The 14036-nt window shown below is 44.2% G+C and overlaps 1 protein-coding gene across 1 annotated transcript; it reads left to right on the top strand.

Moving 5' to 3' along the window:
* Positions 1 to 3698: 3698 nt before the first annotated feature.
* Positions 3699 to 5291, top strand: LOC122926110 (tigger transposable element-derived protein 1-like). The gene is made up of 2 exons (XM_044277496.1): positions 3699 to 3771; positions 3826 to 5291. The coding sequence occupies exons 1-2, from the start codon at positions 3699 to 3701 to the stop codon at positions 5289 to 5291; spliced, it is 1539 nt and encodes a 512-aa protein (XP_044133431.1).
* Positions 5292 to 14036: the final 8745 nt, after the last annotated feature.

The following is a 14036-nucleotide window of genomic DNA, read 5'->3' as shown; positions in this document are numbered from 1 at the left end:
GTGTCACCCACAGATCCCCCACCCCATAACAGTGCCATCCACATATCCCCCCACTCCATAATAGTGGCATCCACAGATGCCCTAATATACCATGAATAAAATATACTTTATGAATGAAGTAGGCGGCGCAGGCACGTGACGCCAGTGAGTTACTGCTGTCTGCCCGCCCTGCTCTGCCTGCTACAGGACATTTAGTAAGTAGTACAGATGGGGCTGGGGATCGGAACGTCAATGAAAGTTATTATAAAAGGTTTAAGCAATAAAGCAGTAAGTGAGGGGCGGGGCCAGAGTACAGTGACCGCACCGCCCCGCCGCATTTGCATGACACCGACCCTTCTCCTCCCCCCTCCAGACTGCGATGTAAAATGGCAGAATTTGCCCCATAAATCGCAGTTTCCCCCACTTTTTGGGGGGGGAAAGTGCGTCTTATGGGGCAAAAAATACGGTATGTATGTATGGACAGCAGAACCTGCTACACTATGAATCAGCTACACTATGTCACTATCTAACCTACACTGACTATCTCCCACTAACTGTCTGTAATATATACAGACGTGGACAAAATTGTTGGTACCCTTTGGTCAATGAAAGAAAAAGTCACAATGGTCACAGAAATAACTTTAATCTGACAAAAGTAATAATAAATTAAAATTCTATAAATGTTAACCAATGAAAGTCAGACATTGTTTTTCAACCATGCTTCAACAGAATTATGTAAAAAAATAAACTCATGAAACAGGCATGGACAAAAATGATGGTACCCCTAGAAAACACAGAACATAATGTGACCAAAGGGACATGTTAATTCAAGGTGTGTCCACTAATTAGCATCACAGGTGTCTACAACCTTGTAATCAGCCATTGGGCCTATATATATGGCTCCAGGTAATCACTGTGTTGTTTGGTGATATGGTGTGTACCACACTCGACATGGACCAGAGGAAGCAAAGGAAAGAGCTGTCTCAAGAGATCAGAAAGAAAATTATAGACAAGCATGTTAAAGGTAAAGGCTATAAGACCATCTCCAAGCAACTAGATGTTCCTGTGAGTACAGTTGCACATATTATTCATAAGTTTAAGATCCATGGGACTGTAGCCAACCTCCCTGGACGTGGCCGCAGGAGGAAAATTGATGACAAATCTAAGAGACGGATAATCCGAATGGTAACAAAAGAGCCTAGAAAGACTTCTAAAGAGATTCAAGGTGAACTTCATGCTCAAGGAACATCAGTGTCAGATCGCACCATCCGTCGTTGTTTGAGCCAAAGTGGACTACATGGGAGACGACCAAGGAGGACACCATTGTTGAAAACGAATCATAAAAAAGCAAGACTGGAATATGCCAAACTACATGTTGACAAGCCACAAAGCTTCTGGGAGAATGTCCTGTGGACAGATGAGACAAAAATCGAAGTTTTTGCCAAGGCACATCAGCTGTATGTTCACAGACGAAAAAATGAAGCATATCAAGAAAAGAACACTGTCCCTACTGTGAAACATGGAGGAGGCTCTGTTATGTTCTGGGGCTGCTTTGCTGCGTCTGGCACAGGGTGTCTTGAATCTGTGCAGGGTACAATGAAATCTCAAGACTATCAAGGAATTCTAGAGAGAAATGTACTAGCCAGTGTCAGAAAGCTTGGTCTCAGTCGCAGGTCATGGGTCTTGCAACAGGACAATGACCCAAAACACACCGCTAAAAACACCCAAGAATGGCTAAGAGGAAAAAATTGGACTATTCTAAAGTGGCCTTCTATGAGCCCTGACCTCAATCCTATTGAGCATCTTTGGAAGGAGCTGAAACATGCAGTCTGGAAAAGGCACCCTTCAAACCGGACACAACTGGAGCAGTTTGCTCATGAGGAGTGGGCCAAAATACCTGCTGAGAGGTGCAGATGTCTCATTGACAGTTACAGGAAGCGTTTGATTGCAGTGATTGCCTCAAAAGGTTGCGCAACAAAATATTAAGTTAGGGGTACCATCATTTTTGTCCATGCCTGTTTCATGAGTTTATTTTTTTACATAATTCTGTTGAAGCATGGTTGAAAAACAATGTCTGACTTTCATTGGTTAACATTTATAGAATTTTAATTTATTATTACTTTTGTCAGATTAAAGTTATTTCTGTGACCATTGTGACTTTTTCTTTCATTGACCAAAGGGTACCAACAATTTTGTCCACGTCTGTATATATATATATATATATATAAGCTAACTATCTAATGTAATGACACAGGAAAGCAGAGAGCACAGCAATAACACTGCTGTCTCTCTCAGAACTGCAAAATATTGCATACAAGTGATGCTGGGAAGGTTCCTCTATAGTGAGGGGTAGGCAGCTTTCCTATTGGTTGCTAGGGATGTTGCTAAGCCCAGACAAAGACATTGCAGCCTTCTCATTGGCCCAAAAACAAGAAGGGAGATTACTGATTTAAAAAAAATCTAGAATATTTGAAATTACGAATATATATCACTATATTCTAAGTATTTGCAAATTCTCGAAGTGCTGATATTCGTGATTAATATTCGTTATTCGAATATTCGCGCCCAACACTATTCATAAGTATAGAGCATGCACCAAACTGCACACCAAATCTAATTCTCAGTCTTCCCGATCTTATTACACCAAACTAAATACAGTAGATCTTGAGACAGCTTTATGGAATGTAGATTACAGTTGCAAGAAAAAGTATGTGAACCCTTTGGAATGATATGGATTTCTGCACAAATTGGTCATAAAATGTGATCTGATCTTCATCTAAGTCACAACAATAGCCAATCACAGTCTGCTTAAACTAATAACACAAAGAATTAATTGTTACCATGTTTTTATTGAACACACCATGTAAACATTTACATAGCAGGTGGAGAAAGTATGTGAACCCTTGGATTTAATAACTGGTTGAACCTCCTTTGGCAGCAATAACTTCAACTAAACGTTTCCTGTAGTTGCAGATAAGAAGTGCACAATGGTCAGGAGTAATTCTTGACTGTTCCTCTTTACAGAACTGTTCAGCAATATTCTTGGGATGTCTGGTGTGAATCGCTTTCTTGAGGTCATGCCACAGCATCTCAAGCGGGTTGAGGTCAGGACTCTGACTGGGCCACTCCAGAAGGTGTATTTTCTTCTGTTTAAGCCATTCTGTTGTTGATTTACTTCTATGCTTTGGGTCGTTGTCCTGTTGCAACACCCATCTTCTGTTGAGCTTCAGCTGGTGGACAGATGGCCTTAAGTCCTCGTGCAAATGTCTTGATAAACTTGGGAATTAATTTTTCCTTCGATCATAGCAATCCGTCCAGGCCCTGACGCAGTAAAGCAGCCCTAAACCATGTTGCCCCTACCACCATACTTCACAGTTGGGATCTGGTTTCATCTGTCCACAGAATATTTTGCCAGTACAGTGATACCTCGGTTCACGAACGCTTCTGTTCACGAACAACTCGGTTCACGAACAGAAAAGTTAATAAAAATATGCTCCAGTTCACGAACTCCGCCTCGGTTCACGAACAGGAGCCGCGGCCATTTTAATGCTATTTCCAGGCTGTCACATGGTCGTGACTTCCTGTAGGAAGACCGTGGAGAGAAGAAGAGATACAGAAAGAAGTACTGTGAGTACTCTGCAAACATTTTAAGTGATTTTTTTGATTTTTGGTGTGCTTTTTAGCACATACAGTACTGTACAGTTCACTGGACACCCAATATGGCTTCCAAGAAGCATAGTGGAAAGAAGAAAGTGAGGAGCAGCAATGAAGGTAACAAGAACAGAAATGCAGGTGACAATGTGCAAAGTGGAAATGCAAGTGACAATGTGCAAAGTGGAAATGCAGGTGACAAGAATGTGCAGCGCAAGCATGGTGGCAAAAAGAAAGTGCAGAGCAGTAGTAAAGGTGACAGCAAGGTTGTGAAGAAAATAACCATTGAGCTGAAGAAGGAAATTATAGAAAAGCATGACCGTGGTATTCGTGTGACTGATCTGGCCTCGGAGTACAAGATGGCAAAGTCAACAATCTCGACTATTCTGAAAAACAAAGCCGCCATCAAAGGAGCTGATGTTGCAAAAGGAGTAACAATGTTAACCAAGCAGAGGACGCAAGTGCTGGAAGAGGTGGAAAAACTTTTGTTGGTGTGGTTGAATGAGAAACAGCTGGCAGGTGATAGCGTTAGTGAAGCTATGATCTGTGAGAAAGCCAGGAAATTGCACAGTGATTTACTGCAAAGAAGCCCCTCTACAAGTGCAGCAAGTGACGAATTAAAAGCCAGTAGGGGGTGGTTTGAAAAATTCCGCAGGAGAAGTGGCATCCACAGTGTGATTAGACATGGTGAGGCTTCCAGTTCTGACAAGGCCGCAGCAGAAGCCTACAAGTTTGACTTTGCGGAATTCATGAAGACAGAAGGATACGTCCCTCAACAAGTGTTCAACTGTGATGAAACAGGGCTCTTCTGGAAAAAAATGCCGAACAGAACCTATATCACGCAGGAGGAAAAGGCACTACCAGGGCACAAGCCCATGAAGGACAGATTGACCCTTTTGCTGTGTGCCAACGCAAGCGCCGATCTAAAAATTAAACCACTACTGGTGTACCATTCTCAGACCCCTCGTGCATTTAGGGAACAAAATGTGAACAAGGCCAGACTGCCCGTCATGTGGAGAGCCAATGCCAAAGCTTGGGTCACAAGGCAATTGTTTATGGAATGGCTGCACGAGGTGTTTGCACCCACCGTCAGAAAATATCTTTCTGATAACCAGCTGCCTGAAAGGTGCCTTCTTCTGATGGACAATGGCCCGGCACACCCTCCAGCCTTGGTGGATGATATGGATGCTGAGTATGACTTCATCAAGGTAAAGTTCCTCCCCCCCCAACACAAAACACCACTTCCGCAGCCCATGGACCAGCAAGTCATCTGCAACTTCAAGAAGCTGTACACAAAGGCGCTCTTCACTAGGTGTTTTAATGTCACTGAAGAGACGTCCTTGACTTTGAAAGACTTCTGGAAGAAACATTTCAATGTTGTCCACTGCATTAACCTCATTGACAAAGCCTGGGAAGAGGTCACTCCCCGAACCCTAAATTCAGCCTGGAGGAAACTGTGGCCAGAATGTGTCGCTGAACGTGAACATGACTTTGAAGGGTCTGATGCAGAGGTAGTGGAGGAAATTGTGTCCATGGGCAAGAGTATGGGTCTGGACGTTGATGGTGCTCATGTGGAAGAGCTTGTTGAGGAACATAGGGAGGAGCTGACCACGGAAGAACTTACTGAACTCCACAGTGAGCAGCAGAAGGCACTTCTTTAGGAGCATTCCACTGAGGAAGAGGAAGAAAGGGAGGAGGTTAGCAGTGATGCCATAAAATCCATTATGCAAAAATGGAATGAGTGCCATGATTTTTTTGAAAAGCACCACCCCAACATAACGTGAACAGAGTGCTAAATCTCATGAATGATAATGTGGTCTCTCATTTCCGGAGGGTTATGCAGCGCAGGAAGAGACAAGTGACATTAGACAGATTTTTCAGAAAAACTGAGCCTGCAGCTAGGAGACAAAGGAGAGAGGAAACCCCTGAAGGAGATCCCCCTGATATCCTTATGGAGGGGGACTCTCCCTCCAAACAATAACTGCCTCCCACCTGCCTTCCTCCATGCCAGAAGTCATCTCAAGCAAGGTTAGTGTCCTCTCTTTATACATTACTATACTGTACTAATGTGTATTGTAATTTGTTTCATATTTTTGTGCTTCAAAAACCCCCCAAAAAAGGTCAGCACGGATTAACCGGATTTACATTGAACCCTATGGGAAAATGTGCCTCGGTTCGCGACCAATTCGGTTCGCGACCAGAGTCAGTTCACGAATTAAGTTCGTGAACCGAGGTATCACTGTACTGCTGTGGAACATCCAGGTGCTCTTGTGAAAACTGTAAACGTGCAGCAATGTTTTTTTTTTTGGACAGCAGTGGCTTCCTCTGTGGTATCCTCCCATGAAATCCATTCTTGTTTAGTGTTTTACTTATCGTAGATTCGCTAACAGGGATGTTAGCATATGCCAGAGACTTTTGTAAGTCTTTAGCTGACACTCTAGGATTCTTCTTCACCTCATTGAGCAGTCTGCGCTGTGCTTTTGCAGTAATCTTTACAGGACGGCCACTCCTAGGGAGAGCAGCAGCAGTGCTAAACTTTCTCCATTTATAGACAATTTTTCTTACTGTGTACTGATGAACAGCAAGGCTTTTGGAGATACTTTTATAACCCTTTCCAGCTTTATGCAAGTGAACAATTCTTAATCGTAGGTCTTCTGAGAGCTCTTTTGTGCGAGGCATCATTCACATCAGGCAATGCTTCTTGTGAAAAGCAAACCCAGAACTGGTGTGTGTGTGTGTGTGTGTGTGTGTGGTTTTATAGGGCAGGGCAGCTGTAACCAACACCTCCAATCTCATCTCATTGATTGGACTCCAGTTTGCTGACACCTCACTTCAATTAGCTCTTGGAGATGTCATTAGTCTAGGGATTCACATACTTTTCCACCTGCACTGTGAATGTTTACATGGTGTGTTCAATAAAAACATGGTAACATTTAATTCTTTGTGTGTTATTAGTTCAAGCAGACTTTGATTGTCTATTGTTGTGACTTAGATGAAGATCAGATCACATTTTATGACCAATTTGTGCAGAAATCCATATCATTCCAAAGGATTCACATACTTTTTCTTGCTACTTTATTCCTCATGAGCATAAGACTGGAAAGGAAATAAGCTAAACCCACCAGGGTTGAAACCTTCTGCATATTTAGGTGTTTTTTACCCTCCAGATGTCCTGCTCCTAATGTATTTTATGTAACTTAAAAGGGGCACTCTGCTTTTATAGTTATGTGGAGGCATTTTATGTGTTAGTATCGGGGGTGCTTATAACTAGAGTGAATTTTTCAAAAACTTGAGTCGGCTGATTTGCCAAATTTTTAGAAAAAATTTGGTTCAATACGAATTGTTTGCGGCGATTCGTGTTAAAAAAACTGCTATTTCCGGGCTGCAGAGAGCCATTATAGGAGTGTAGAACACTGTGCCTTGCAGTAACACACATAGGTAGTCTGCTGTGGTAGTGAAATAATACTGTGAGTCCATATGACATGCAGATGACAGGCGTCACTTTTAGAATTACTGCACACTTCACTTATTTGGGCAGTCACAGGGCCAAAACTGACCAAATAACTGAAGTATGAACTTAGCCTTACAGGTCAATGTTAGCACCAAGAAGAAGCACACTCCTTTTACACCGTTGCCAGCTGATTCCACATAGATGTCTACAGGACCTGTTCTATTAAATGCTTATACAAGTAGAGCCCCCCGGCAGAGTGGAGAGGGTGTTAGCAGTAAGTTTGTGTTGACGTCACTGATTATTTTGCCCTTCTTCTGATCCATCAGAACAATAACCCCCAGAAAACTGATCTGTCAGAACAATAACCCCCATAAACTGACCCAACACTACGCACTGACTGCTACCGCCGCTACCTCCATGAACCTGTTCCCCGCTACTTCCCTGGCAGGTAGGCTCCTGCGAAGCAGGTGGTCTACCCCGGGCACGTTTGGCTACCAACCTCCCACTGCTTCCACCCTGCTGCCTCCCGGCTACGCTAGCAACTTGCTTGCTCCGCCGCTTCCTCACGGGCAAGCTGTCATCCTCTTATCCCGATGATGTAACCCCTTCGTCATAGGGGTTGAAGATGTGATGACGTAGGTTCGCTACGTCACTCCTCCCTGCGACCGTTCTATCCCGCAGCACTATGCAAGACACAAGCCTCTCTATCTGAACCGCGGGATGCCCCCACCTGTGGGCCCTTTACGTTCTGCTGGATCAAACTTTCGGCGGATCCCCTGCATTTGTCCGCCTTGTCTGGCGGTGTCTGCTTGCTGCCTCATGCACAGGCGGGGTGGTCACCCTCCTTCTGATGTCTCGGTCTCCGCTGCTTCCTGCCGCCCCCCTCCTTGGATCTTTGGTGTCGGCTGGGACCTGGTTACAGGTTTGAATATATATATTGATTCGTATCCTTCTCTGCCTCCATGTTTGACCCCATCATTCCCCATGCTCTGTGTAATCGTTTTCTCAATCTCTCCGATTTGTCTATTCATTTATAGGGAATATGGGACAGAAGGTAAACATTTCTGAAAATGTTGCTTAAAACACGATTTAATAATACACGTCCAGGACCAAAGGCTTGGCAAATTGATTGTCCGGGAATTTCCCTTGATGATTGGGATAATATATTGGCGAATAAAAATTTTAGTTTTGGAGAAAGCATTCCAAAAAAAAAAAATTATTTTCACCTGGAGCCGAATCCTGGCAAGATTGATGCAAGTGCAGTATCGGCTGCTCATCGAGCCAGATACTTCTGGGGGAACTTGCCTAGCATGAACAGGCCTCTAGAAGCTACAGCTGCAAGATTGCTTGAGGCCCGGAATAGTCGCGAAGCATATCAAGATTCAAACCATAACTACCAGTCCCTGGTCTCTGTCAGGGAAAACATCACGAGTTTCCAGTCATCATAGATGGGAAGGAGGACATCCTGTGGTGCACGGAGATGGAGAGGGTCTTTGGATTCCCCCCGCACTATACGGACGTCTCAGAAATGAACCGCTGCTCCTGACAGAAGCTCCTGGGAAGGTCATGGAGCGTCATGGTCATCCGGCATCTATTCACACCGCAGTAGGATTATTTTGAAGGTGTGTAGAAGCCACACAGGGCACCCACGCTGCAGATTTATCATGGATACACCGGATTTTATAATATTACATTATTATATAAAGAAAAAAAAATGTCTGCATGTCACTGATCTCCTCCTCAACGGTCTCTGGGTCAGGAGCCTGACCGCTCGCAACACCAACTCTCACGCCACTCCCCTCATCACTACTTGCCCGCCTAGTGGAGGAAGTGGCGAATGTCTTCTCCACGTCTTGGCTTGCCAGTGGCTGCTGACTGTCTTCTAGTAGCTCGTCCTCACTGTATTGTGGAGCTGAGCCCACAGCATACAATACTTGTCTGGCTGAGGGAACAGAAAAGGACAGAGGCAGGTTGAGGACAGGTGAGGGCACATGGCCTGCTCCCGGGACATGCCAACTAAGGGTTGTGTCTGACGAACCCACAGACTCTTGGCTGGGGGTGTCTGATGTCAAAAGGGCAAATAAGACATATAAATATTTCCTTGTGATAAACCCTGTTAATGGTTCTATCAAACAGCACTTTCACCCCAATAAGAACAGTTTGCTGGAATTACAGAGCTGTATAATGGCAATGTGGGTCCCCAGTCAGTGCAGCAAGGTGTAATAGGATTCTTCCTATTACCCGGGCTGTAACCTCCCCTACTGAACCCTGTTCAACATAAATGCTGTGGAATTATTCCTTCCTATCCTTTCTCTACACCTTGAATAATCTTTCACTGCACTTATAAATAGTTTTTTAGCACAATAAAGTTTTTCCTAGCACTGTCCCTAGCGCCTGCTGATGGAAAATGGCAGAATCTAAGATGGCTGATGCTATTTATAGGGCTGTGATATCACAGAGCTGGCTGGCTGCTGATTGGCTGGATTCATGGCATTATGGGTGATCCCGCCTTCCCAGAGTTCCTTGCTCCATGTCCTCACACATGCAGCAGCCATTTTAGGAAAAAATGTGATTTGTTACCACGAAGCGTGAGGAAATTTGTTGCAAATCAAATTTTTTCTTAAATTCGGATCGAATTCCACTTCGTCAACTTTGATAACCACTATGATTACAATGTGCATCTGCAGTTATAATCATGTGTTTCCTGGGTTGGGAGCCCACTCAGGTCTAGGATGTTTTCACCCCCTATGTGGTGAATTCCTTCAGCTTACCAATTAACAGTGGTGTAACTATAGTCCTATGGGATTCAGAGCACAATTTGGACCAAGTCCCTCCCCTATGCATTATATCCCAAAATATTATGCCCACTTTCATTATGGCTCTGCCGAATATTCAGATTTTGCTGAAAAGGTGAAATCTAAGTATGTTAAGTTTTTCAAACTCTGCAGTGTGCTCATATTTCCATGTATGGATGAGATACGTGTGTATACACATATATTACACAAACATATACTGTGCGTATGTAAGCCAGCCCTGGAATGCTTTGAGAGAACTTATTTTCTAGGGACGGTTTGGGGGTATACAGCTGAAGAACAGGGATTGAGTATGAAAATACAAATTACTGACCTGAAATCATCTGCAGCAGTGCTGTTCCTGCATTAATGTAGTTAAGAGCATTTTTTGGAGGTGACAGATTCCATTTAAAGGGAACCTGTCATCAACTTTATGCAGACCGTACTGAGGGCAGTATAAAGTAGTGACAGAAATGCTGATTTCAGCGGTGTGTCACTCATCAGCTAAAAGTAAGTGGTTGCCGAGAACCAGCATCATAATCATTGCAGACTGGGCCTGGAAAAGAGTCAAATCTACCTGAGAAGAGTCCTGGTTATTATAATCTCCTGATCTCCACATTCATCTACTGATGACTGGCAGTTCTCTCCTATAGAGATAGGGAGAAAACTAGGTAGAACGCTGTCAACCATCAGCAGATGGGTGGAAGAGCAGGACACTATGTATAACCAGGACTCTTCTCAGGTGGCTGTGACTCTTTTCCAGGCCTGGGCTGCAATGATTATGATGCTGGTTCTCGGCAACCACTTACTTTTAGCTGATGAGTGACACATCGCTGAGGTCAGCATTTCTGTCACTATTTTATACTGTCCTCAGTACGGTCTGCATAAAGTTGATGACAGGTTACCTTTAAGAACAGGTATTTATGTGGGACTTCTTCCAAAGGTTCAAAGAGAGAGAGAAGCATATACTGTTTAGGAGTAAAATGACATTTACACTGACCGAGAATTGGCCAGATAATTACTAACAAGCGTTTTTGTAGGAACGCTTGTTAGCGATTATCTGCCAATGTAAGGGCTCGTTTACACAAACGTTTTTTGCATTCCGTATACGGGCCATTTTTGCTTTCAGTATACGGTCCGTATACGGAACCATTCATTTCAATGGTTCTACAAAAAAAAAAAGAATGTTCTCCGTATGCATTCTGTTTCCATATTTCCTTTTTTCCGTTCCGCTGAAAGATAGAAAATGTCCTATTATTGCCCGCAAATCACGTCTGTGGCTCCATTCAAGTCAATGGGTCCGCAAAAAAAACGGAACACATACGGAATGTACTCCATATGTCTTCCGTATCCGTTCCGTTTTTGCAGAACCATCTATTGAAAATGTTATGCCCAGCCCAATTTTTTCTATGTATTTACTGTATACTGTATATGCTATACGGAAAAACGAAACGGAACCGGAAACACTACTGAAAAAGAAAAAATGGCCTGCAAAACACTGAAAAAAACATACGGTCGTGTGAACGGCCCTAAAGGTGCTGCCGAGGAGATCGCTGAATGTAAATACAACTTTTTCTTCCACTGATGAGCAGGCGGTTGTCGAGAAGAAACTCTTTGTTCCTGACAATCACCTCCTAAATTGTCCAGTGTAAAGGGACCTTAAGTAGCACCTATTATTTTCATTGGGCGTCAGCACTGCAGTTTCGCGGCTGGAGGCATAAAGTTGTGACTGCGCCAAGAAGGGACATTCAGTGGGGCTAAACCGTGAGCAGCTTTGTGGCACCTAAAGAAGAAGAGGCTAAATCCGCCATGTGGATGAGAATAATGGCATGAAACAGAACAGGCTTCTTTTTCTTACAATATTAGTTCTCTTACTTTAAACACTAAAAACTAAGAGTGCCTCTGCCCCAACGAGTGTCATCCAAGGGACACTAACTCCGACAGTCTAGAGGGGAGGAAAGGTAAAGTGCATTAGTGCAAATAAACTAAACACACAGGCTGCAAGCAGCAGTTTCACAGCTTCAGGAACCATACAGGGTTAAAGCATCACCCTTGTGCACCTCCACGTGCAATCCAAGACATCTTGCATATTTAATTAAAAACAGAAACACAACAAAAAGGCAAACAAGCAAAGGACATAAGGGAAACATACAAAAACCAGGAATGTCGTGGACCAGATGATGCCCTAGCACTTTTTGGGCAACCTGAGTCCACCTGGGCCCTCTTACTGTCACCTTTTGTCTCCCATGTCCCCAATTCTTCCACACATAGCCGGTGACCTACTGATAACCCTCACCTCCAAAGCCCCTGCCACCCTCTTCTGCCTCTTCCCAACATAGCCTTTGTTGCCTCTGTTCCATGCTCCCTTACAGAGACTGCTGGCACCTTCTAGCCCTTGCTTCCCTGACTCAAGTGCCAACTGCCCAGAGCTGAACAGGACCTGAGAAAGCAGCAGAGTAAGTATGTACATTCTAGTTTGGGGACAGATTTTTTTTTTTTTTACTTTGTGGTCTGATCTAGTGTCTTTATTTTGGAGTTTGATCTGGAGTGTGAATTAGGTTATCAGTCCGGACTGGGGGGTCTGAATTTATTTATGTTGTAAAAATGGCTACAGAAGCCAGAACACAAAGAAGGAAACTCTGCAGACATCAGGAAAAAGTTGTCACTTTGGTCTGGGCTGATGGAGAAGAAAAGAAAGGGGAATGTTGACAAAGAGCATAAGGTTTTAGCTGTACTGTAATTACCTAAATGGTCGGCGTAACACCTGTGTAGATCTACATGCACAAAGACACATGCAAACACTGGAAATAGGAATTATACTCAATTGAATTACTGCTATACTTGAAAGTTTTAGGTGCTTTGTGCAAAAAAAATTAAATCAAAATTGTGTAAGGCAAATCTGCTGATGACAAGATAGCATCTTGCCATCCTTTAGAAGCCATCAGAATTCCTTGACCTCCTGGACATAAGCCTAGAAAATTCAGGCGAGTATAGGATTTAGCTATAGTATATTGTAATTAAAAGCCTTGGACAGATGGGCAGGAGTGCGTGGTTCAAATGAGGCAGCTGCTCTCCCAATGGTACAATGCAAAAAAATGAAATTAGACCAGCACCTCCTAACAATATGAAATGAACTGGTCCAATTTTATTTTTTGTACATGTGTAGAACTAGTATTTACCCCTATATGGTCACTCTATGGTGGTATGTAATGCCTTATCACAGTACCTTTTTATTGCAGGGCTACGGAACGGAGCAACGGATGCGGACAGCACACGGAGTACTGTCCGCATCTTTTGCGCCCCCATTGAAGTGAATGGGTCCGCATCCCAGCCGCAAAAACTGCGTCTCGAATGCGGACCAAAAAAACGGTCGTGTGCATGAGACCTTAGGCTGTTAAACAGTTGCAAATTTAGCTGTAAAGTACCATTTTGCGCCCAAATTTGTGACTTTTTGCCGCTTTTCAAACGTGGGTGGGGAAAGTGTTTGCTATGTTACCGTATTTTTCGCTTTATAAGACGCACTTTTTTCCCCCAAAAAGTGGGGGGGAAATGGCCGTGCGCCTTTTAAAGCGGATACTTCGCTGGCCGCTATGCTGCACAGCGCGGCCAGCGAAGTATCAGTGTAGAGGGAGGAGGCGGGGACACTCATGGCGGGGCCCGGTGCAGTGACTCTACTCTAATACACCTGGCCCCGCAACTGTTAAACATTCAATCTGATCTATATCATTGTATACGCTCTGTACGGTACTTACTGTAGTATCGTAGGTATAGCATTAAGACGGCGCAGACCAGCATCTCCTTCGGTCATGCACCGCCTGCCGCAGCTCCCTCCTCATGCGCCGCCTGCCCCAGCTCCCTCTGTCATGCGCCGCCTGTCCCAGCTCCCTCCTCATGCGCCGCCTGCCTGCTTATCTCACTTTATGAATGAACAGGCAGGCGGCGCATGACAGAGGGAGCTGGGGCAGGCGGCGCATGAGTAGTGGGCTGCGGCAGGCGACGCATGACAGAAGGAGATGCCAGTCTGCGCCGTCTTAATGCTATACCTACGGTACTACAGTAAGTACCATACAGAGCGTATACAATGATATAGATCAGATTGAATGTTTAACAGTTGCGGGGCCCGGTGTATTAGAGTAGAGTCACTGCACCGGGCCCCGCCATGA

This window comes from Bufo gargarizans, chromosome 2, assembly GCF_014858855.1.
Source record: "Bufo gargarizans isolate SCDJY-AF-19 chromosome 2, ASM1485885v1, whole genome shotgun sequence".
Classification (NCBI taxonomy): Eukaryota; Metazoa; Chordata; class Amphibia; order Anura; family Bufonidae; genus Bufo; species Bufo gargarizans.
This window is presented reverse-complemented; position numbering and strand designations above follow the sequence as displayed.

Bases quoted from the DNA above. Each gene is read 5' to 3' on its own strand.
- LOC122926110 (XM_044277496.1), top strand. From the start codon at position 3,699: ATGGCTTCCAAGAAGCATAGTGGAAAGAAGAAAGTGAGGAGCAGCAAT. The intron at 3,772-3,825 runs GTGACAATGTGC...GTGGAAATGCAG, and splicing joins TAACAAGAACAGAAATGCAG to GTGACAAGAATGTGCAGCGC.